The sequence below is a fragment of the Symphalangus syndactylus genome, chromosome 2 (genome assembly GCF_028878055.3).
Source record: "Symphalangus syndactylus isolate Jambi chromosome 2, NHGRI_mSymSyn1-v2.1_pri, whole genome shotgun sequence".
Taxonomy (NCBI): Eukaryota; Metazoa; Chordata; class Mammalia; order Primates; family Hylobatidae; genus Symphalangus; species Symphalangus syndactylus.
Window position 1 is genome coordinate 13,637,142 of NC_072424.2, and position 24,715 is coordinate 13,661,856.

Here is a 24,715-nt window from a genome sequence, read left to right on the forward strand (position 1 = left end):
ACAAAATTAATTATGTTATTACTATATTTCTTTTTTTTGAGATGGAGTCTTGCTCTGTCGCCCAGGCTGGAGTGCAGTGGCACAATCTCTGCTCACTGCAAGCTCCGCCTCCCAGGTTCACGCCATTCTCCTGCCTCAGCCTCCTGAGTAGCTGGGATTACAGACACGCGTCACCATACTCAGCTAATTTTTTGTATCTTTTAGTAGAGACGGGGTTTCACCGTGTTAGCTAGGATGGTCTCAATCTCCTGACCTCTCCTGACCTTGTGATCTGCCCACCTCGGCCTCCCAAAGTGCTGGGATTACAGGCTTAAGCCACCGTGCCCAGCCCTATTTCTTTAAAAATAAACAGCCAGAGTATTAATGAGAAGTTAAGATTTTTGTGATTATGCCAGGTAAGAGAGGTCTTTCTTTCACGGTTTGCTGTCCGTTAACTGCAGGTGGCAATTTAACCTTCATCTTCCAGATTATGCTTGAAAACTCAGGTGCATACAATAAATAACTGCACAGATGTTCTATGAAACAAAATTCTGTTTTAAGATTTTTTTTTTTTTTTGAGATGGAGTCTCGCTCTGTCACCCAGGCTGGAGTGCAGTGGCGCCATCTGAGTTCACTGCAACCTCCACCTCCTGGGTTCACGTCATTCTCCTGCCTCAGCCTCCTGCATAGCTGGGACTACAGGTGCCTGCCCAGCTAATTTTTTGTATTTTTAGTAGAGACGGGGTTTCACCGTGTTAGCCAGGATGGTCTCGATCTCCTGACCTCATGATCCACCCACCTCGGGCTCCCAAAATGCTGGGATTATAGGCGTGAGCCACCACGCCTGGCTGTTTTAGGGTTTTAAAGAATTAAGCAAAACGAAAAGAAAAAAACACCCTCGATGGGCCAGCGTGGTCACTCACGCCTGTAATCCCAGAATTTTGGGAGGCCAAGGTGGACGGATCACAAGGTCAAGAGATCGAGACCATCCTGGCCAACATGGTGAAACCCCATCTCTACTAAAAATACAAAAATTAGCCGGGAGTGGTGGCATGCACCTGTAGTCCCAGCTACTCGGGAGGCTGAAGCAGGACAATCACTTGAACCCAGGAGGTGGAGGTTGCAGTGAGCTGAGATTGTGCCACTGCACTCCAGCCTGGTGACAGAGCGAGACTCCATCTCAAAAAAAAAAAAAAACAACAAAAACATCCTCGATGAAAGACTATACCATCTTACACGTCGCAAGTCTTTTTTCTTTTACGATGAGATCTTGCTCTGTTGCTCAGGCTGGAGTGAACTGGTATGATCACGGTTCACTGTAGCCTCAAACTTTCGGGCTCAAGCAATCCTCCCATCTCGCTTTCTGAGTAGCTAGGACTACAGGAGCACAACACCACGCCTGGCTAATTATAAAAATTTCTTGTAGAGACAGGGTCTCGCCACCTTGCCCAGGCTGGTCTTGAACTCCTGGCCTCAAGCCATCCTCATGCCTCGGCCTCCCAAAGTGTTGGGATTACAGTTATGAGCCACTGCACCCAGCCTTAAGCCTTTACTTAGTAAATAAGTCAATAATGTGGTGAGTGGGTTTTATAGCTTTGATCCACTAGGGCAGGAGTATCCAATCTTTTGGCTTCCCTGGGCCACACTGGAAGATGAAGAATTGTCTTGGTCCACACATAAAATATACTAACACTAGCTGATGAGCTTAAAAAAAATTGCAAAAAAATATCATAATTGCTGGGCGTGGTGGCTCATGCCTGCAATCCCAGCACTTTGGGAGGCCAAGACAGGCAGATCACCTGAGGTCAGGAGTTCGAGACCAGCCTGACCAACACGGAGAAACCCCGTCTCTACTGAAAATACAAAAAAAATTAGCCGGGCATGGTGGTGCATGCCTGTATTCACAGCTACTTGGGAGGCTGAGGCAGGAGAATTGCTTGAACCCGGGAGGTGGAGGTTGTGGTGAGCCAAGATCGCGCCATTGCACTCCAGCCTGGGAAACAAGAGTGAAACTCGGTCTCAAAAAAAAATAAGATAAAATCTCATAATGTTTGAAGAAAGTTTACAAATTTGTGTTGGGCCTCATTCAAAGCTGTCGTGGACTGCATGCACCCTAAGGGCCGTGGGTTGGACAAGCCTGCATTAGGAGGTAGTTCAGTCTCTTGATTCCCCTTAATCCTGACCTAACTTCAATACACACCCTTGGGGCCAGGTGTGGTGGCTCACACCTGTAATCCCAGCACTTTGGGAGGCCAAAGTGGGTGGATCACCTGAGGTCAGGAGTTCAAGACCAGCTTGACCAACACGGAGAAACCCCGTCACTACTAAAAATACAAAAATTAGCCGGGCATGGTGGCATGCACCTGTAATCCCAGCTACTCGGGAGGCTGAGGCAGGAGAATCGCTTGAACCCAGGAGGCGGAGGTTGCAGTGAGCTGAGATGACGCCACTGCCCTCCAGCTTGGGCGACAGAGCCACACTGCATCTCAAAAATAAATAAATAATAAACAAATAAATAAATAGAACACCCTTGTCCCCTACCCCACATACTAGAAGCCTATCAGAACAGGCTTGAAATTAATTATTTGCTCCCAATATGACCAAACTTGCCACTTGCCAACAGTATTTCTTTATTTTTCTTTTCTTTTTTTCTTTTTCTTTTTTTTTTTTGAGACAGAGTTTCGCTCTTGTTGCCCAGGCTGAAGTGGAATGGCACAATCTCAGCTTACCACAACCTCCACCTCCCAGGTTCAAGCGATTCTTCTGCCTCAGCCTCCCGAGTAGCTGGGATTACAGGCATGTGCCACCACACCCGGCTAATTTTTGTATTTTTAGTAGAGATGGGGTTTCTCCATGTTGGTCAGGCTGGTCTTGAACTCCCAACCTCGGGCGATCTGCCCACCTCGGCCTCCCAAAGTGCTGGGATTCCAGGCCTGAGCCACCACACCCAGCTAGCCAACAGTATTTCAAACCACAAACCACTCATCTCCACATATTCTGTATTTTAGTCATATGAACAGGCCAGATTCGCTGTGTTTTATGCAGACCTTGTTCTGTGCTCCCCTGAATGTACTGCCCATTAAGTTTACCTCCTGACACACATCTTACTGATTTCCCCACTAGCAGTTTTCCTCTCGACTTTGAGCAGTTCGGGGATTTTCTTTGTTACTTTCTTATAGCATTCTTCTCACACTGTCTGGTATTTCTTCCTGCCTGTCTAATCCTCCCTGCAGCTCTAGAAGGCAGGGATGATTCTGGGTATTTCCTTCACTGCCCAGCACACGCCTCACATATGAAAGTTCTTCAATAAATGTTTGCCGCATTGCCGGGCGCGGTGGCTCACGCCTGTAATCCCTTTGGGATTACACTTTGGGAGGCTGAGGCGGGCGGATCACGAGGTCAGGAGATCGAGACCGTCCTGGCTAACACAGGGAAACCCCGTCTCTACTAAAAATACAAAAAATTAGCCGGGCGTGGCTGCAGGCACCTGTAGTCCTAGCTACTTCAGAGGCTGAGGCAGGAGAATGGCTTGAACCCAGGAGGTGGAGCTTGCAGTGAGCCGAGATCGCGCCACTGCACTCCAGCCTGGGCGACAGAGCAAGACTCGTCTCAAAAAAAAAAATGTTTGCCGCATAAATAAATGGAAAGTTCCTTGCTTTGTTCAGAGTATTAGGATATGCAGTTTGGTGATCTGCCTGAAGTATACCTGAAAGGACTATGACCTCTATTTATCAAAAGGAGACTGATCCAAAGAGAGTGGGCGCCTCTACATCTATAAAGCCTCCTTCATCTTCCCCAGATAGCTCCTCCGAAGTGGGTATTTGGCTTATCCCTCAGAAGGTTGTATAGCTTTAGTAAATATCCCATGTAAACAAATGTAAATATCCTTGCTGGATCCCTTTAGGAAGGACCAGCACAATATATGAATTCGTTGTAGTATGAGGTGATATTGGCAATGGGAGAGTCTGATTTGCAAACTTGAGGTTCATGGTGGTTTTGAAGAGACTATCAATCAAGTGGTCACACAGCAATTCAATGAAAGTCACCCCCATTGGTGGGTAAGGAATACTTACAGAAGACCCATACTTATAGCTAGACATTCTGTTTTCTGACTTTATACTGACATAAAAACATTTTATATCATTTATTAGTGCAAATAATTTTAGTTTCTTTCTTTCTTTTTGAGACAAGATCTTGGCTCACTGCAACCTTTGCCTCCCGGGTTCAAGCGATTCTCCTGCCTCAGCATCCTGAGTAGCTGAGATTACAGGCATCCGCCACCATGCCCGGCTAATTTTTGTATTTTTAGTAGAGACGGGGTTTCATCATGGGGGCCAGGCTGGTCTCGAACTCCTGACCTCAGGTGATCCACCTGCCTCAGCCTCCCAAAGTGCTGGGATTACAGGCATGAGCCACCATGGCCGGCCTTATTTTCGTTTTTTTTCTACATACTCTTTGAATTCTTTATTTTTTTTTTTTTTTTGAAACAGAGTCTTGCTCTGTCACCCAGGCTGGAGTGCACTGGCATGATCTCGGCTCACTGCAACCTCTGCCTCCCAGGTTCACGCCATTCTCCTGCCTCAGCCTCCTGAGTAGCTGGGACTACAGGCGCCCAGCACCATGCCCAGCTAATTTTTTTGTATTTTTAGTAGAGACGGGGTTTCACCGTGTTAGCCAGGATGGTCTTGATCTCCTGACCTCGTGATCTGCCCGCCTCGGCCTCCCAAAGTGCTGGGATTACAGGCGTGAGCCACCGCGCCCGGCATGCTCTTTGAATTATTTAGGATAAAATCAGTTAAGGGCAAAATAACAAAACGAACATTAAGTAAATATACAAAAAAGATATTTCTAAGGTCATTGAGAAATTTACTTACCAATTACTTGTAGAAATTCTGTGTTGCTGATTTGTGAGTCACTGATGCTAAACGTTTCCTCTTGTCTTACCTCTCCCAGTAAAAATCCTTCCTAAAAGTAATTAAAGAAAATAGTTGCAGACTAAAAATAAAAATGACTTTTGCTGAAATTAAGAGGAATTGAGGACATATAAATTTATAATTTTCACAATAATCCAAACAAGCTTCCCACGTAAACCACTATTCTATAAACCAACAAACAGACTAAAGCAATCTCAGGTATATCTATTAATTGGATTGTTCCAAAAAAGGATCACAAGATAAAATATTATTTTAATCCCTTCAACTCTTCCCTGTTTTTGGAAGAGTGAATTTCATCACCTAAATCTTTCTTTTTTTTTTTTTGAGATGGAGTCTTGCTCTGTCACCCAGGCTGGAATGCAGTGGCGCGATCTCGGCTCACTGCAAGCTCCGCCTCCCAGGTTCACGCCAGTCTCCTGCCTCAGCCTCTCCGAGTAGCTGGGACTACAGGCGCCCGCCACCATGCCCGGCTAATTTTTTAAATATTTTTTAGTAGAGACGGGGTTTCACCGTGGTCTCGATCTCCTGACCTCGTGATCCGCCCGCCTCGGCCTCCCAAAGTGCTGGGATTACAAGCGTGAGCCACCGCGCCCAGCATCATCACCTAAATCTTAAGTATCATAACCAATGTCAAAAAAACTCAGGAAGTAGAAATATTTCAAAGTTGTTTTCTTGAAATCACATACAATTTATTTCGTTGTTGTAAAAACATCGCTGATGATGAAAAAATAAAGTTAACACAATGACAACTAAATGCTTTTATACAGGCTGGCATAGAAAATTAGGATTTTAGCAAAATAATTAAATTTTCTGCCGGGTGCGGTGGCTCACCCTTGTAATCCCAGCACTTTGGGAGGCTGAGGCGGGCGGATCACGAGGTCAGGAGATCGAGACCACGGTGAAACCCCGTCTCTACTAAAAAACACAAAAAATTAGCCGGGCGTGGTGGCGGGCGCCTGTAGTCCCAGCTACTCGGAGAGGCTGAGGCAGGAGAATGGCGTGAACCCGGGAGGCGGAGCTTGCAGTGAGCCGAGATCGCGCCACTGCATTCCAGCCTGGGTGACAGAGCGAGACTCCGTCTCAAAAAAAAAAATAAATAAAGAATAAAAAATAAATAAATAAATTTCCTATCATCCACATGAACCTTTTTCTTGTCTTTTTTTTTTTTTTTTTTTTTGAGACGGTGTCCTGCTCTGTCACCCAGGCTGGAGTGCAGTGGTGCGATCTCTGCTCAATGCAAGCTCCGCCTTCCAGGTTCATGCCATTCTCCTGTCAGCCTCCTGAGTAGCTGGGACTACAGGTGCCCACCACCACGCCTGGTTAATTTTTTTTTTTTGTATTTTAGTAGAGACGGGGTTTCACCATGTTAGCCAGGATGGTCTTGATCTCCTGACCTCGTGATCCGCCCGCCTGGGCCTCCCAAAGTGCTGGGATTACAGGCGTTGAGCTACCGTGCCCAGCCGAACCTTTTTCTTTAATAAATGCAGAGGTTAACTTATTTACACTTTTGGAGGGCATTTACCACCACAGTTTATTGTAGATTACTTGGCTTATTACCTACTCTTTGTGTACTTGCTGCCATGTTCTGCACAAGCACAGCTGGGAGAAGACATACTCTAAATCCTAAAGTAACTTTCCTATACAGAGGGTTGAACTGAGAAGCTGTCCTGGAATCTCTCTCCCCAGACATCACATGGCTTACTCCTTTCCTTCATTCAGGTCTTTACTCAAATGGCACCCTATCATAGAGGCCTTGCCTGACCAACTTAATGGAAATAGCATCTGCCAGGCACTCTGCACCCTTTACCTTACGTTCTCTTTCTTTTTAGTCTTCTCACTATCCATCATATTACATATTTATAAATAAATATATTTATTATCCCTTGCCAGAATGTAAACTCCACGAGAGCAGGGACTGTGTGCTTGTTCACTGCTCTATCTCAGCACCCAGCACAATGCCTAACACTTAGTAGGTGCCTCACTAACACTGGTTGAATAAATTTGTTGAAACAATGCCCTTGTATGATACATCCTTCTATTCTAAGTCGATCCTTCAAATCAATTAATGAAGTTTCGAGTTTAAAAACATTTCCAGTTTAAAGTGAGAATCTATGGGAGTGGGGAAAGACAGACACTTTACAGCCTAGTTTTTGTATTTGATTTGAGGAGGGGGAGTGTCCTAAAATACCAAATCATCACAGAGCATTTCTTAAACTTACGAAATATATAGGCTGGGCACGGTGGCTCTTGCTTGTAATCCCAGCACTTTCGGAGGCCGAGGCGGGTGGACTGCCTGAGGTCAGGAGTTTGAGACCAGCCTGGCCAACATGGAGAAACCCCGTCTCTACTAAAAATACAAAAACTAGCCAGGTGTGGTGGTGCGCACCTGTAATCCCAGCTACTAGAGCGGCTGAGGCAGAAGAATTGCTTGAACCCAGGAGACGGAGGTTGCAGTGAGCCGAGATTGTGCCACTGCACTCAAGCCTGGGTGACAGAGCAGGACTCCGTCTCAAAAAAAAAAAAAAAAAAAGAAATATATATATTCCCTTTTAAAAAAAAAAAACTCTCTGAGATCCAAAGGAGTGTCCATGACTACTAATTTGAGAAACACTGCCTAAATAAGCTTGTTTTACCCTATGAAAATCTTTCAGTTATGAATTCTCACCACAAAAGTAGTTTTGTCACAAGCGAAAGACAAAACAAAACAAATACCCACTTTCAAAAAATCAAAGTGAAAAAATAATTTCATATTCACACAGAACTTTAGACCTTAAGAACATAGCTAAGGCCGGGCGCGGTGGCTCATGCCTGTAATCCTAGCACTTTGGGAGGTCGAGGCGGGCAGATCACGAGGTCAGGAGATCGAGACCATCCTGGCTAACACGGTGAAACCCCGTCTCTACTAAAAATACAAAAAATTAGCCGGGCGCGATGGCGGGTGCCTGTAGTCGCAGCTACTCGGGAGGCTGAGGCAGGAGAATGGCGTGAACCCAGGAGGTGGAGCTTGCAGTGAGCTGAGATAGCGCCACTGCAGTCCGGCCTGGGCGAAAGAGTGAGACTCCGTCTCAAAAAAAAAAAAAGAACATAGCTAGATTCCTAATATTCTACAGTATTGGGTTGCTGGATTTAGCAAAAAAGATACAAGACACACAATAAAATTTTAATTTCAGATAACAAATAAGTCTTTTGTAAGTTTTGAGATATACTATAAATTGCTATTTATCTAAAATTCAAATTAACTGAGTGTGCTATATTTCATCTGGTAACCCTACAACAGTCTTCCATTTGTGGAATAACGATATAACTCAACAGTGACATCATGACATTCTAGGTCAGATGCGGTGGGTCACACCTGTAATCTCAACATTTTAAGAGGCCAAAAACGGAAGATCACTTAAGGCCAGGAGTTTGAGATCAGCCTGGGCCACCTGGCAAGACCTTGTAATTTTTTTTTTTTAAAGGACATTCTAAAGCGAAGTACAAGAGGAATGTTTATACATCTACTGGTCTGGATTATCTGATCCACTGTTACTTTATAGTAGGAGTTGGCAAACTATGGCATGGGGACTAATTCCAGCCTAATGCTTATTACTGTAGGGCCTGTAAGCTAAAAATGGTTTCTATGTTTTTATTTCATTTTATTATTATTATTTTTGTTGCCCAGGTTGGAGTACAATGGCGCGATCTCGACTCACCACAACCTCTGCCTCCCAGGTTCAAGCGATTTTCCTGCCTCAGCCTCCCTAGTAGCTGGGATTACAGGCATGCGCCACCACGCCCGGCTAATTTTATATTTTCAGTAGAGACGGGGTTTCTCCTTGTTGGTCAGGCTGGTCTTGAACTCCTGACCTCAGGTGATCTGCCCGCCTCAGCCTCCCAAAGTGCTGGGATTACAGGCATGAGCTACCGTGTCCAACTAATAACAGTCACTTGAATTTTTTATTGTCTATAGATGCTTTCTCCCAATAATAGCAGAGTTGAATATTTGCTATTGTGACCATATGGCTTACAAAGCCTACAAAGTTTACTATCTGGCCCTGTACAAAAAAGTATGCTAGCCCCAGGTCTACAGATGAGTGGTTTTAAATTAATTTCTTGACTGGACAAAATAAGTATGTACTACAAAAGTAAATTGTTGGTTCTTCAACCTTAAAATTGAAATTATTGTCAAGGATTCCACATCTATAATTGTGGCAAAGTTAATACAAACAGCCATGGTCATATAAAACACAGTTGCAAACTATTGGCATTGGTGAAAATTTCTATGAAGTCTAGCACCACGTCTTGCAGAGTAGTTATTAAGGGATATCTCTTGAATTAATTTTTTTCAACACGTAGCTGCTTGTTCTTACAGTAATCTTGCCATACACATAAACTGTGATATTAGTAGGCACTCAAGAAATAGAGTAAAGGACCCATTGTTAGTAGTCCATGGACACCAGGGGTATCACAAACCCTTACATATGGAACTATATTACATTATTAAATAGCTAGTTGTAGTATCCTGGGCCATAGTCTTCAAAGCTGCCTCTGGAAAAACCCATGATGTATATATTCCTATTCCTATCATTAAGTTCTACCATTAACACTGAAGAGATGAAAGGTAAAATAACTTAATTGCATTCAATTTACTAATGGAATCACCTCCCTGTAAAATCAGTTTTTATTAATGGAAGCTAAGATTGCTGACATCAAACCAAATGCAGTTCCTCCTTCTGCAGTGTACCATTTTGCTTTGTAATGACAACCAAAAACCCCACACATAGGTTTAATGAGTTTGAATCATTCACTATCAACATCACTTAAAATAATCCCCCAATTTGGTGGCCAAATTATATACCTCCTTTAAGAGAGAAGTGATTTAGTTTCACAAAGCATTTCCAATCAGAGGCCAATGACGTTAAAAGAAAATTTGTAAAATAAAGACACTGAAACAGACAGGATCTGCTCCTCCTCTGGGCTCCACAGCCTATGCATTTCCCATCACTCAGTAGTGGGCCTGTCACTTCCCTATTTCACTGTGACTAGTGAAAGAACTAGTCACAAAGAACTAAACACGCAACTTCAAGGAAATACAAAATACACCCTGCACCGAACGCTCCTGTTTACATTCTCCATTTTGCATCAGGGCAAAGAAAACACACAACCGTGTCTAACAAGTATCAATAGTGACAGCCACGGTTTCACTCGTAGCACCCCCACGACAACCTGTGAGACCGGCGGGCGGGGCTGAGTACCTCGCTTCCTGGACTAAACGCCCGGCCTCTAGATTCCTTCCCGACCCCGTGCGCCCCTCTTAAGTCTAGAAGCCCGACTTTCAGGGAGGGGCAGGCGCTCGGTTTCCACCGAGCGACTCCTGACACTGCAGGAGGCCAGGTGGGACAGCTTTGCTGCACGGGAGACGGCTGTGCCGGGACGGCCGAGCGGCTGAGCGCGCGAAGCCAGGGGGCCTGTCCCAGGGGCAAAGGAGCCCCCAGAGGCAAGAGCTCACCGGGGGCGGGAGCCGCCCGGGTCACCAGCTCCTCCGGCCGGCTCTGGTGCCCAAGGGGCGAGCCGCATGAGGTCCCGGCTTGGCCGCGAGCGCCGGCCTGAGACAGAGGCTGAAAGTCCCCAGCGGGCGCGGCAGGGGGCCCGGCACCTACGTGGTCCGCGTTGCTGTTGGCGCTGTGGAAACACACAGCACTGAAGGTGTAGCCCGAAATGGACGCCGCCATGATGGAAATCTCCAGCTCCCCCATCATGCCCCGCGGAGGGCACACGGCCTTCCGGAAGGCCCGACCCCTTGGCATCATGGGAAGTGGAGTCTGCGGCGGGCAGCGGCCGAGGGCCCTGAGCTCTCAGTCTCGAAGGCTGAGGAACGCCGGTTTTCGCGATCGGAAGGACCCCGGCACCCTGTCCTCCGCAGTGGTGTCGCTCTCGACACGCCTCAGACAGCCGTTGATAGTTCCGCAAACAGTTCTTTCCCTTTGCAAGTGAAACCTTAATATTAAAAGAACATTCTAGCCGGGCGCAGTGGCTCACGCCTGTAATCCCAGCACTTTGGGAGGCCGAGGCGGGCAGATCACCTGAGGTCAGGAGTTCGAGACCAGCCTGACCAACATGGAGAAACCCTGTCTATATTGAAAATACAAAAATTAGCCGGGCGTGGTGGCACATGCCTGTAATCCCAGCTACTCGGGAGGCTGAGGGAGGAGAATGGCTTGAACCCGGGAGGCGGAGGTTGCGGTGAGTCGAGATTGTGCCATTGCACTCCAGCCTGGGCAACAAGAGCGAAGCTTCCTCTCAAAAAAAAAAAAAAAAAGCCAACATTTACGCTTTGCGCGGTGGCTCACGCCTGTAATCCCAGCACTTTGGGAGGCCGAGGTGGGCGGATCACGAGGTCAGGAGTTTGAGACCATCCTGGCTAACACGGTGAAACCCCGTCTCTACTAAAAATACAAAAAATTAGCTGGGCGTAGTGGCGGGCACCTGTAGTCCCAGCTACTCGGGAGGCTGAGGCAGGAGAATGGCCTGAACCGGGAGGCGGAGCTTGCAGTGAACCGAGATCGCGCCACTGCACTCCAGCCTGGGTGACAGAGCGAGACTCCGTCTCAAAAACAAAACAAAACAAAAAGCCAACATTTAAGGCCGGGCGCGGTGGCTCATGCCTGTAATTCCACACTTTGGGAGGGGGGACGTGTGTGTGTGGGGGGGTGTGTTAAGCTGAGGTCAGGAGCGTCATGCACGTTCGTGTGAAGAGACCACCAAACAGGCTTTGTGTGAGCAACAAGACTGTTTATTTCAACTGGACGCAGGCGGGCTGAGTCCGAAAAGAGAGTCAGCAAGGGAGATAGGGGTGGGGCCGATTTATAGGACTTGGGTAGGTAGTGGAAAATCACAGTCAAAGGGGGTTGTTCTCTGGTGGGAAGGGGCGGGGGTTACAAGGTGCTCAGTGGGGGAGCTTCTGAGCCAGGAGAAGGAATTTCACAAGGTTATGTCATCAGTTAAGGCAGGAACCGGTCATTTTCACTTCTTTTGTGATTTTTCAGTTACTTAAGGCCATCTGGATGTATACGTGCAGGTCACAGGGGATATGATGGCTTAGCTTCGGCTCAGAGGCCTGACAAGGAGTTCAAGACCAGCCTGGCCAACATGGTGAGACCCTGCCCACTCCCCCCGCCCATCTCTATTGAAAATACAAGAACTAGCGGGGCATTCTGGTGCATGCCTGTAATCTCAGCTGCTCAGGAGGCTGAGGCATGAGAATTGCTTGAACCCGGGAGACAGAGATTGCAGTGAGCCGAGATTGTGCCGCTGCACTCTGCCTCTGTCTCAAAGAAAAAAAAAAAGGAAAAGAAAAAAGGCAACATTTACCAAGCTCAAGGATGAAAGGATGGAGGTAATTCAGGCAAATAAACAGTTTGGTATAGTAGTGACATAATGTGATAACAGATAACACAACCACTTTGGCTGCAGAGTTGAGACTGTAGCGTCTTGGGGTGGGAGGGAAGTGAAACGGTGGTTCAAGGCACCATCAACTCTCTCTCTCAGAATTTTGTATCCTCTTACTCAGGGAGTCCGAACTGGTGGCAGTTTTGTCCCCCAAAATGGCATGTGGCAATGTTTGGAAACATTATCAGATATCATAATTTGGTGTCAGGTGCCACTGGCATCTGGTGGGTGGGTAGAGGGCAGAGAAGTGGCTAAACGTCTCACAGTGCACAACAACAGGCCCACAATGAAGAATTATCATCAGTGGTGACAAGACTGAGAAACCCAGTGTTCCTGCTTCAGCTTTTAATCCCCTCCTTACCAAATCTATGCTCAACATAGCAAAATGGTCGACATTTAAGTGTAAGAATTAAACCATGTTGCTTCTTGGCCAAACACCAAGTCTTGCCAAGACCTGGCCCCTACTACCTGTCTGACTTTATTACTTGCTACTGCCCCCTTTATTTACCGAGCTTCAGCTACATTAGTCTTCTTTCTGCTTCCTAGACGTCCCTGGCTCATTCCACTTTAGGGCCTTTGTGCTTGCTGTTTTCTTTGCCTGGGATGCTCTTCTCCCAGGCAGCTGCATGGTTTACTGTTTCTGCCCTAGATGATTTGATGTGCCACCGAGACCTCCTGTCCGCCTTGCAGGATTGATGGATTGCTGCAGATCAGCTCTCTCCTATAAGTATATCTAGTTGAAGACAGCTTCATTGCCTAAGGCCAGTCCTCCCCTTGTGGGCATCCAGCATTCAATGCCTGGTTGAGGTAGGTGAATAAAGGGGAGGGCCAGGAGGGATTTGCCAAAGTTCTGTTGTAGTGGTACCTCAGTCCCACTACTTCATTCAGCCAATCCTGCTTCTTTTTCTTCTCCAACAGATGATGATTCTCAGAACACTCCCTAATCAACTTCCTCCCTGTTCATCTCAGTGTCACACTTTGCTCCCTAGGAACAAAACCTATGACAACATCTTTTAGGTTTTCACTCAGTGCTGCCACCCCCTCAGAGAGTCCTTCCCTGGTTCCCTATCAAGGATTGCAACCTTCACCCCATGTTCTCAATAGTACTTCCCTGTTTACTTTTCCCTTTACCACCTGTCATCTAGCAGCATCTCTGTGTTATTCATCTTTCCTGTCCATTGTCTTTCCCCCTCTCCGAGCATGTTCTGAACTTCAGGAAGACAGGGATTCTTTTTTTTTAATTTTTGTTTTTAGATATAGGGTCTTGCTCTGTCACCCAATAGCGCACTGCACCTCAAACTCCTAGACTCCAGTGATCGTCCTGCCTCAGCCTCCTGAGTAGTTGGGATTACAAACATGAGACACCACACCTAGCAAAGACAGGGATTCCTGCTTATTTAGTGTTGCATCTCCATCATCTGGAATAATGGCTGGCATGTAAATGTTGCCAGATACATGACTGTTAAATGAACACTGCATGAAAAAGTGGGAGGGTTTTAGGGAAGATAGTTGTGTTTGATCAGCAGGGTGTTGGAGGGGGATGGAAAGAGAAGCAGCTGATAAAAAGTGTAGGCTTGCTAATAAGGAGGTGCCTAGGTTTGCTCACTGAAGAAATAATTTGGGATGTAGGAGATGAGAGAGGAAAGAGAGGCAGATGAACTGGGAAAATTTAGGGGGTGAAGGAGAAAGAGGATGAGAAGAGGAGATGAGTGGCTACAGTGAGATTCTGGACTTTGGGGACAGAGAGATGAGAATAAAGAATTTTTAGGTTCTGACCAGGCTTGGTGGCTCACACCTGTAATCCCAGCAATTTGAGAGGTCAAGGCAGGTGGATCACTTGAGCCCAGGAGTTCGAGACCAGCCTGGGCAACATAGTGAGACCCCCGTCTCTACAAAAAAATAAAAAAATTAGCTGGACATGGTGGTGGGCACCTGTAACCCCACCTACTTGGGAGGCTGAGTTGGGAGGATCGCTTGAGCCCAGGAAGTCGAGGCTGCAGTGAGTTAAGTGATCATGCCACTGGGCCGGGTGCAGTGGCTCATGCCTGTAATCCCAGCACTTTGGGAGGCAGAGGCGGGCAGATCATTTGAGGTCAGGAGTTCAAGACCAGCCTGCCAACATGGTGAAATCCTGTCTCTACTAAAAAGACAAAAAAATTGAGCCAGATGTGGTGGCATGCGGCTGAAATTCCAGCTAGTCAGGAGGCTGAAGTGGGAGAATTGCTAGAGCCCAGGAGGCAGAGGTTGCAGTGAGCTGAGATCATGCCACTGCACTCCAGCCTGGGTGACAGAGTGAAACCCTGTTTAAAAAAAAAAAAAAAGATCATGCCACTGCACTCCAGCCTGGGGGATAGAGTGAGACCTTGTCTCAAACAAACAAACAAACAAAAGAAAATCTTCAGCAAAACACCTATAGTGATAGAGCACACTCATGTAGTGGTTATGCTTGAAAACTTTATGATAGATTGCTTGGGTCCCAATCTCAGCTCCAGAACTTACTTCCATGTGCCATAGTTAGCTCATCTGCAAAATGAGGCTAATACTAGTATCTACCTCATGTGGCTATCTTTTTTTTTTTTTTTGATGGAGTCTCGCTCTGTCACCCAGGCTGGACTGCAATGGTGTGATCTTGGCCTACTGCAACCTCTGCCTCCTGGGTTCAAGTGATTCTCTTGCCTCAGCCTCCCGAGTAGCTGGGATTACAGGCACCCACCACCACGCCCGGCTAATTTTTTGTATTTTTAGTAGAGACCAGGTTTCACTGTGTTGGCCAGGCTGGTCTCGAACTCCTGACCTCGTGATCTGCCCGCCTCAGCCTCCCAAAGTGCTGGGAATGTGGCTATCTTTAGGAGTAACTGAAATAATATATTGGATGCGCTGAAAACAGTTCTTGGCACACAGTGACAGCTGTACGATTGCTAGCCATCATTTCTATCATCATAAATTAGTTTAAAAGGTAAGAGATCTATAGGCATTGACAAAAAAGATCTCTAAGTACAGTATATTACTGGAATATTGTTAAATGAAGATGTAAAATGCAAACATGCAAATAGTAATATTCCATTTATATATATCAATACAAAGCAAAACATTTCTGCATGAGAATGCCACACTTTGCTATGATGGGCCTGACAGTGGGAACAAGAAAATCCAGCTTCATTTGGATTATGCCCATTTGAGGAAACTGCGACTTAAGATGTTTAAATTAAGTAACTCGCTCAAGGTCATACTTTGTATGGAGTAAGTTGTGATTCAAGTTCAAGTCAGTTTGCCTCTACAGTCCATGATCAGGCAGGAGAATGCAAAGGAAAGGAGTGAGTGGTGGCAGGCACTGAAGGAGAGGAAAACTGGGCAAGTCTTGGAGGCCTTTCAAGAGGTAATGGGAAACAAGGCATAGCTGGGGCCTGAGAAGGAACCAAGTGCCAAATGGCTCCTGGAAGGTTTACTCAGAAGCTGCTGCAATGGCCTGAGTGGCCAGAAGGAAGGCAGAGCAGTGGTGACAGGCTGGAGAAATGCCTGAGCCCAGGGACCAGTCTTGACCAAGAGGAGCAGTGCAGGGAGGAAAGGAGGAGGAGGATGCTCCACTTTGGGTGACAGGGTAGATGGTCAGGGATCAACCAACTACAAACACAGAGGAGAAAGGGTTTGGTGGGGAGGTATGGTGGGGGGGGGTGGTAATGCAAGTGAGTTCAGTGTTGAACACACTGAGTTTAATGTAGCAAGGGACATCCCGGCAGCTGCAATACAATAAAATAAGAGAAAATACAAATCTGAAGGGAAAGCGAGGTTGGAATCAGAAGTCACCAACACAGGCATATGAAAAGGTGCTCAACATCACTGATCATCAGAGAAATGCAAATCAAAACTACACTGAGATATCATCTTACTCCAGTTAAAATGGCTTCTATCCAAGAGACAGGCAATCACAAATACTGGCGAGGACGTGGAAAAAAGGGAACCCTTGTACACTGTTGGTAGGAATGGAAATTAGTAAAATCATAATGGAGAACAGTTTGGAGTTTCCTCAAAAGACTAAAAATTGAACTACCATATGATTCAGTAATTCCACTGCTGGGTATGTACCCCAAAGAAAGGAAATCAGTATATCGAAGAGATAACTGCACACCCATGTTTGTTGCAGCAGTGTTTACAATAGCTAGGGTTTGGAAGCAACCTGAGTGTCTAACAACATGTGAATGGATAAAGCAAAAGTAGCACATAGACACGAGGGAGTCCACAAAAAAGAATGGGGGCCAATGTCATCTATCTGCCAAGACAACAGAAACGTGATCATTTGCAACAACATGGATGGAGCTGCAGATCATTATGTTAAGTGAAATGAGCCAGGCACAGAGACAAACATCACATGTCCTCACTTACTTGTGGGATCTAAAAATCAAATCAATTGAACTCATGGACATACAAAGTAGAAGGATGGTTACCAGAGGCTGGGAAGGATAGTGGGAGGTTGGAGGGGAGCGGGGATGGTTAATGGGTAAAAAAAAAAAAAAAAAAAAAGAATAAGACCTACTATTTGACAGCACAATAGGGTGCCTATAGTCAATAATAACTTAATTGTATATTTTACAATGACTTAAAGAATGTAATTGTATTTTTTATAACTCAAAGGATAAATGCTTGAGGGGATGGATACCCCTTTCTCCAATGTGCTTATTTCATGCTGCATGCCCGTATCAAAACATCTCATGTACCCCATAAATATATACACCTATGTACCCACAAAAATTTTATTTTTTTATTTATTTTTGAGATGGAGACTCACTCTGTTGCCCAGGCTGGAGTGCAGTAGCGTGATCTCGGCTCACTGCAAGCTCCGCCTCCCGGGTTCAAGAGAATTCTCCTGCCTCAGCCTCCCGAGTAGCTGGGATTACGTCACCACACCCAGCTAATTTTTGTATTTTTAGTAGAGATGGGGTTTCACCATGTTGGTCAGGCTGGTCTCAAACTCCTGACCTCATGATCCACCCACCTCGGCCTCTCAAAGTGCTGGGATTACAGGCATGAGCCACTGCACCCAGCCCCACAAAAACTTTAAAAAATAATTTTAAAAAATTAACAAAAGAAGTCACTAAGAATGATAATTAATATCTACTGAATAGACTGTATCAGGCTCTGTTCTACACTGTACATGCACGGTCTATGAACTTATCTAATCTTCCTAACAACACTCTGATGTAGGCCAATTTTATTTCATTAATTTTTTTTGCCAGAGAACAGATTTAATACCTAATGAAATAGGCCCTTTTTATTTTATATTTTATTTTATTTTACTTTATTTTATGTATTTATTTTTGAGACAGTCTCGTTCTGTCACTCAGGCTGGAGTGCAGTGGCACTATCTCAGCTCACTGCAACCTCCACCTCCAGGGTTCAAGCAATTCTCCTGCCTCAGCCTCCTGAGTAGCTGGGATTACCGTGTCTCGCTCTGTCGGCCAGACTGGAGTGCAGTGGTGCGATCTGGGCTCACTGCAAGCTCCGCCTTCCGGGTTCACGCCATTCTCCTGCCTCCGCTACCAAGTAGCTGGGAGTACAGGCGCCCACCACCACACCCAGATAATTTTTTTTGTATTTTTAGTGGAGACGGGGTTTCACCATGTTAGCCAGGATGGTCTCGATCTCCTGACCTTGTGATCCGCCCGCCTCGGCCTCCCAAAGTGCTGGGATTACAGGCGTGAGCTACCGCACCCGGCTGACCTAAAACTTTTAAAGGCTCACTCAGCCCCACTCAAGCTTGCTTTCTCTAGCATCTAGAATCTAGAAAAGATCAAAACAACCGCTTGCCCAGGGCAGCACTAATTGGCCATGGCATCCGGTGGTTTTATTGCTCTGTAATAAGGTTACTTAAGTTCTTTCTTGAATTTTATTTATTTATTTATTTTTGAGACAAAGTTTCACTCTGTCGCCCAGGCTGGAGTGCAGTGGTGCAGTCCTGGCTCACTGCAACCTTCGCCTCCCTGGTTCAAACAATTCTTGTGCCTCAGCCTTCTGAGTAGCTGGGATTATAGGCAACTGCCACCATGCCTGGCTAATTTTTGTCTTTTTAGTAGAGATGGGGTTTCGCCATGTTGGCCAGACTGGTCTGGAACTCCTGACCTCAGGTGATCGGCCTGCCTCGGCCTTCCAAAGTGCTGGGATTACAGGCTTGAGCCACTGCGCCCGGCCTTTTCTTTAATCATTACGCACAAGGATTTCCATCTGCTTTTTTTTTTTTTTTTTTGGAGACTCTGTCGCCAGGCTGGAGTGCAGTGGCACGATCTCAGCTCACTGCAATCTCCGCCTCCCAGGTTCAAATGATTCCCCTGCCTGAGCCTCCCAAGTAGCTGGGACTACAGGCGCGTGTCACCATGCCTGGCTAATTTTTTGTATTTTAGTAGAGACAGGGTTTCGCCATGTCGGCGAGGATGGTCTCTACGTCCTGACCTCGTGATCTGCCTGCCTCGGCCTCCCAAAGTGCTGGGATTACAGGCGTGAGCCGCCGTGTCCGGCCTCCCATTTGCCGTTTATCTTACCCTATCACTAGTGGCTGCCTGAAGATCTCAGAACACTATGTATAGGAGAGATGAGCATCCGATCCTAGGAAGGTTTTCTGATGCTATTTTATCTTTAGGGACCTGTTACTGGGCTTCTGCCTGCCAAGACAACAGAAACGTGGCCTAGCAAACAATTCCCTTTGGTTGGAAGGCAGTCTCGCTAGGGGCCTTTGAGGGCCTTGCCTAGGACATAGGGCCAGCAGTATTTCATAGCTACTACAGAAAACACCCCAGACTTTGGCCCGTAAGATCTCTTGTATTATACTGCAGATCTACCAATGGCAGTCAGACCCAGAGGCAGATGCAATCTCCGGTTCGCGGGTTGGGAGCAGTCTTGTGGAACAAAGTCACCGTCTAGTTCTGACATGGTACAGGGAGGAAACACACAGAGGTTAAGACTTAGACCAGAGGCCAGTCGCGGTGGCTCCCGCCTGTAATCCCTGCACTTTGGGAGGCCGAGGCGGGCGGATCACTTGAGGTCGGGACTTCGAGACCAGCCTGACCAACATGAAGAAACCCCATCTCTACTAAATATACAAAATTAGGCCGGGCGAGGTGGCTCACGCCTGTAATCCCAGCACTTTGGGAGGCCGAGGCGGGTGGATCACGAGGTCAGGAGATCGCGACCATCCTGGCTAACACGGTGAAACCCCATCTCCACTAAAAAAAATACAAAAAATTCTCCGGGAGTGGTGGCGGGCGGCTGTAGTCCCAGCTACTCGGGAGGCTGAGGCAGGAGAATGGCGTGAGCCCGGGAGGCGGAGCATGCAGCGAGCCGAGATCGAACCACTGCACTCCAGCCTGGGCGACAGAGCGAGACTCCGTCTAAAAAAAAAAAATACAAAATTAGCCTGGCGTGGTGGCGCACGCCTGTAATCCAGCTACTCGGGAAGTTGAGGCAGGAGAATCGCTTGAACCCGGGAGGCGGAGGTTGCGGTGAGCCGAGATCGCGCCATTGCATTGCACTCCAACCTGGGCGACAAGAGCGAAACTTCGTCTCAAAAAACAAAACAAAACAAAACAAACTTAAGCAAGGCCAGGTGCCTGGGTCGAGGCAGAGCTGAGGCTTATCCGGGCATCCTCTCACTTAGCAGTCTTTCTTTCACAACACACTGATCCCCGTGTTTGGCGTATTGTGGAGAGTTTCAGGGCATTCCTTTCCCTGGACATAAATTTCCACGTCTACCGGTGACATCAAGTCACAAGAGGCCAGAACGCAGTTTTCAAGTCAGAATCTTAGCCAGAAACGAAGTTGGCCTCTTGCCAAGGAGCCAAATAACTGGATGGACGCTCTCCACCGCTTCGCACACGGGCGCACTCGGTGAAGAGGTGAAGTGATTTCTGCGTTTGGGTAGAGCGGCGTCGGCTTTAGGTGTCCACGGTGCGGAAGCTAGCCGTTTTCCAAAATGCAATACCTCTAATGGTCCCTCACAAATAGCAGTCCCCAAATACAGCCGCTCTTGGACCTCGACGAAGGGGATGCCACTAACGCTGTGGGTAGAGCGCGTGTTCCGCGCCGGCGCAGGGAGCCGGGGGCAGCGCGGAGGGCGTCGCGCCCGCACCCCAGCCCCAGCGCGGGGACTGGAGCAGTCGAGAGGGCGGCCTCCCGCCGCCTAGAGGCGCCGGCCGCTCGTCCGCTCTGCCTGTGCCCCGTCTCTATGGCGGCCCCAACGGCCGTCCAGGACGTGGAGCGAAATGAGCTCGGTCGCTGACGGCGGCGGTGGCGCTGCGGTGGCGGCGCGGTCGGACAAGGGCAGTGCCGGGGAGGACGGTTTCGTCCCGTCGGCGCTGGGGACCCGCGAGCAGTGAGTGTGACGCTGGGCAGGGGAGGATGAGCCGTGCCGCCCTGCCTGGGCCCCGAGAAGGGGACGGCGGGGTGGAGACCCGGGGCTCAGGGCCAGGGAGACCCTCGGGGACGTGACGGGAGCAGGGCCACCAGGCGGGGGCTCACGGGGATTTCAAAGAGTGGAATTCGTAGGGGTCGCCCTGCGCAGTTAACCGACTTTTCAAGGGATTGGAGCCCAAGGGGCTTGTGGGTGCGGGACAGGCTTTGGCTCCTGGGAGGCCTTTTGGGAGTCTCGAACCTGAGGGCCAGGCTTGGGGGAAAGGGGGAGAGGGCGAGGCTGGAGAATAGGGCTGGTCGGCGAGAGTGAGAGACCGAGGGAGAAGTGCTGGGCCTGGGAGCCGAAAAGGCTGAGTAGGAGGGGAGGGATGTGGGAGCTGGAAGTGGGGTGGGAATAGCGGATGACCCGAGGCGGGAGCGGAGAGATGGTGGGGGATTTTGGGGTGAGAGAAAGAGATCTGACCTAAAACAGACGCTCAGGAATTATTAAATGAATTAAGGTGGGTGGATGAATGATTGCAGGGAACAGTTGGGGAGAGGTAAATTGGCGGGATGAGAGGGAGCAGGGATTCTAGAGAATCATTGTAGGAAAAGAGATGGCAAATGAAAAGGATTCAGAGGGCCGGGTGCGTGGTGGCTCACGCCTGTAATCCCAGCCCTTTGGGAGGCCGAGGCGGGCGGATCACAAGGTCAGGAGATCGAGAGGGAGCAGGGATTCTAGAGAATCATTGTAGGAAAAGAGATGGCAAATGAAAAGGATTCAGAGGGCCGGGTGCGTGGTGGCTCACGCCTGTAATCCCAGCCCTTTGGGAGGCCGAGGCGGGCGGATCACAAGGTCAGGAGATCGAGACCAGCCTGACCAACATGGTGAAACCCGGTCTCTACTAAAAATACAAAAATTAGAGGGGTGTGGTGGCGCACACCTGTAGTCCCAGCTACTCGGGAGGCTGAGGCAGGAGAATCGCTTGAACCCGGGAGGCGGAGTTTGCAGTGGGCCGACATCACGCCACTGCGCTCCAGCCTGGCGACAGAGCGTGACTCCGTCTCAAAAAAAGAAGAAAAGCGTCCAGAGAAAATTTAAACGGAGGGCTAGAAGACTGGAATAGGCAGAGACAAATAGCACAGGAAAGAGACTGTGTGCCTGCACACTTGAGACCAGATGTGCTTGTTTCATCAAATTTTGAACTTGGGTCAGGGACTTAGGGATACGTGAACAAATGTCTCTGTGTTTTTTAGGCTAAAACTTACTGTTGTGCATCAGATATTGTCCTAAATGCTTTACATGTACAGTATAAACGTATTCTGCTTGCCCATGTATTTCCTTCTTTTAACTCAAGGATGTTAAAAGATTGAACTATGTGTATTTATTAATAACACTAGCGATGTTTAAACTTCTGTCATAAATAGCTCTGTAATGTGTTAGAAACACACATTTAATTCATAATACAGTTTAATTCAAGAGTCTTGCTTTGCATTTCATTGTTTACATAGTTGGGATGCTGTCTATGAGAGAGAACTGCAAACTTTCCGAGAATATGGAGATACAGGTGAAATCTGGTGAGTTAGGAAAAGAATCAAGTTATAATCAAGAAGATTGTATGTATATGTGTGTGTGTTTAAAAAAATACGTATATATTTGCCGGGCGCGGTGGCTTATGCCTGTAATCCCAGCACTTTGGGAGGCTGAGGCAGGCAGATCACGAGGTCAGGAGATCGAGACCATCCTGGCTAACACGGTGAGACCCCGTCTCTACTGAAAATACAAAATATTAGCCAAGCGTGGTGGCGGGCGCCTGTAGTCCCAGCTATTGGGGAGGCTGAGGCAGGAAAATGGCGTGAATCTGGGAGGCGGAGCTTGCAGTGAGCCGAGATCGTGCCACTGCACTCCATCCTGGGTGACAGAGTGAGACTCCATCTCAAAAAAAAAAAAAATGCATATATTCAAGTGCTTATACCCAAAGAAAGCCTAAAAATCCTGGGAACCCTGGATTAAGTCTGGCTTTAGTGGGTAGATTTAAAGTATTTCTTTTCTTTTATTATTATTTTTTTTACATTTTTTTTTTTTTTTTTTTAGGAGAGGTGGGGTATCATTCTGTCATCCAGGCTGGAGTACAGTGGCATGATCATCGTAACTCATTACAACCTGGACCTCCTGGGCCTAAGTGATCCTCCCGCCACAGCCTCCTGGGTAGCTGGGACTATAGTTGCATGCCACCATGCCCAGCAAATTTTTTTTTTTTGTGGAGACAGGGTCTCACTGTGTTACCCAGGCTGGTCTCGAACTCCTGGCCTCAAGCAGTCCTCCCACCGTGGCCTTCCAAAGTGTTGGGAGAATGGGTGTGAGCCCTCTTTTAATATCTCACATTTACGTTTGATGACAGCATTTCACCCTATAGTTGTCCTTTGTCAATAAACAATGAAATTCTGAGCCACCAACACATACAAGTGTTAATGCTGATACAGAGAAATGTTAGTAAATAACATACTGACCTTGTCTATTCTGTTGTATTCCTGGAGATGGTTTCTCCTAAATTACAGTAGAGACAAAGCTTAAGCAGTCACAGATGTTTTCACTTTCAAGTAAGAGTTTGAGCATATGGTATAAATAGCTTAAATGGAATATAGTGGTGACTTTTGCTCTGTATCCCTCAGTTATTTGACTGATTCTCTCTAACAGGTTTGGAGAAGAGAGTATGAATCGACTAATAAGGTGGATGCAGAAACACAAGATTCCACTGGATGCTTCAGTGCTTGATATTGGAACTGGAAATGGTGTTTTCCTGGTTGAACTTGTTGGTACTTTTAGTATTTGTTTGTTAGAGACAAATTTTAAAAGGAAAATTTTTAAAGGCCCTGCAGTTGAGGATATTAACCATCTAAATATAAAATAGTAAAGCAGTCACACTTGGAGAAGTCGCATAGTACAAAAGGGAGGCTGCATGGATTGTGAGAGAACCTAGGCAATCTGAGTCCTAGTGTTGATCCATTTGGCTATAGCCTTAACCTTGAATAAGCCACTTAATTTTTCTAGGCTTCTGTTCTTTCCTAAGGGTTGTGACTAGGTGATTGCTATTGGTTTCTTGTAGCTCAAAACTCTGGAAATGTATTTATATATATATATATATAAAGATGACCTTTTGCAATTCCAGTAGGACATACGTATCTTATCTTAGGTAAGCATATGGTTTGAAAAGCGCATTTTATCCATGGAGCTGTGTATTGGTAAACATTCCACTGCTAGCTAAACCATCACTGTAGAGTGCCTGTAGTGTGCTCTTGCTATGCTGTGTGCTATGGAGGAATTATAAGACTTAGGCTTCATCCTAGATAGTTTTACAGTCTTAATTAGTACAGAAATAAACATAAGAGTGAAAATTTGTTAAGTAACCACCACATGCCAAGCCTCATGTTTGGCGTTGGCAACAGGAAAATTTAGACTTTGTGCTTGAATTGTTTACATTACAATAGAGTATGGACTGACATATGGACAGTTGTGCTATCACTTGATGCGTGCAGTAATACACTGAATATAGAAAAGAGAGTGATTAATTTTGGAGTGGAGGGATAGGGAAGCATCTTGGAGGAGTAAATATCCAAGTTGGGTGGAAATTTCAGGGACAGTATGGTGACCTAGTGGAGTGTAAAGAGGGAGAAGATTTCAACTAATGGAAATATTATCTAAAGGCATGAAGGCTGAAGCAGTATTTTATGTTCTGGGCCTGTAAATAATTTGATAAATTGAAATACAAAGTATACATGGGGATGGACAGACATGAGGATTAAGTTAAAGATGGGAACCATATTATGCTTTGCCATGCTTAAGACCTTCGATTTTGCATTTAGGCTATGGGGAATTGTTAAAATGTTTTTAGTAGTGGAATATGATTAGAAGAACTTGAAATAACCCTTTCTGAAACATTGAGATATAGTATGTGTACATTAAAGTGCACAAATCAGAAGTGTACAGCTAAGTGAAT

The 24,715-nt window shown here is 46.7% G+C and overlaps 2 protein-coding genes and 1 long non-coding RNA gene across 4 annotated transcripts in view; 2 read left to right on the forward strand and 1 right to left on the reverse strand.

The window, feature by feature from the left end:
* ABRAXAS2 (abraxas 2, BRISC complex subunit) overlaps window positions 1-11,089 on the reverse strand; it is a 36,263-nt gene extending 25,174 nt beyond the window's left edge. Inside the window, exons 1-2 of the mRNA XM_055246098.2 lie at window positions 10,556-11,089; window positions 4,854-4,944 (exon numbers count right to left, since the gene is read on the reverse strand). Coding sequence (XP_055102073.2) covers window positions 4,854-4,944; window positions 10,556-10,705 — 241 coding nt within the window. The 5' untranslated portion in view covers window positions 10,706-11,089. The remainder of the gene's footprint in view (window positions 1-4,853; window positions 4,945-10,555) is intronic.
* Window positions 10,704-15,021, forward strand: LOC134732391 (uncharacterized). Its single transcript, XR_010115500.1, has 4 exons — window positions 10,704-11,138; window positions 11,942-12,047; window positions 12,994-13,151; window positions 13,263-15,021. It is a non-coding gene; the product is annotated as an uncharacterized lncRNA (long non-coding RNA).
* Window positions 15,022-20,474: 5,453 nt separating this feature from the next.
* EEF1AKMT2 (EEF1A lysine methyltransferase 2) overlaps window positions 20,475-24,715 on the forward strand; it is a 34,921-nt gene continuing 30,680 nt past the window's right edge. The window contains exons 1-3 of one of the 2 annotated variants that reach the window (XM_055246239.2): window positions 20,475-20,700; window positions 22,230-22,295; window positions 23,416-23,530. In XM_055246239.2, coding sequence (XP_055102214.1) covers window positions 20,591-20,700; window positions 22,230-22,295; window positions 23,416-23,530 — 291 coding nt within the window. In that variant the 5' untranslated portion in view covers window positions 20,475-20,590. Of the gene's footprint in view, window positions 20,701-22,229; window positions 22,296-23,415; window positions 23,535-24,715 lie in introns of those variants that run through there. The other variant, XM_055246254.2, reaches the window with a different exon arrangement.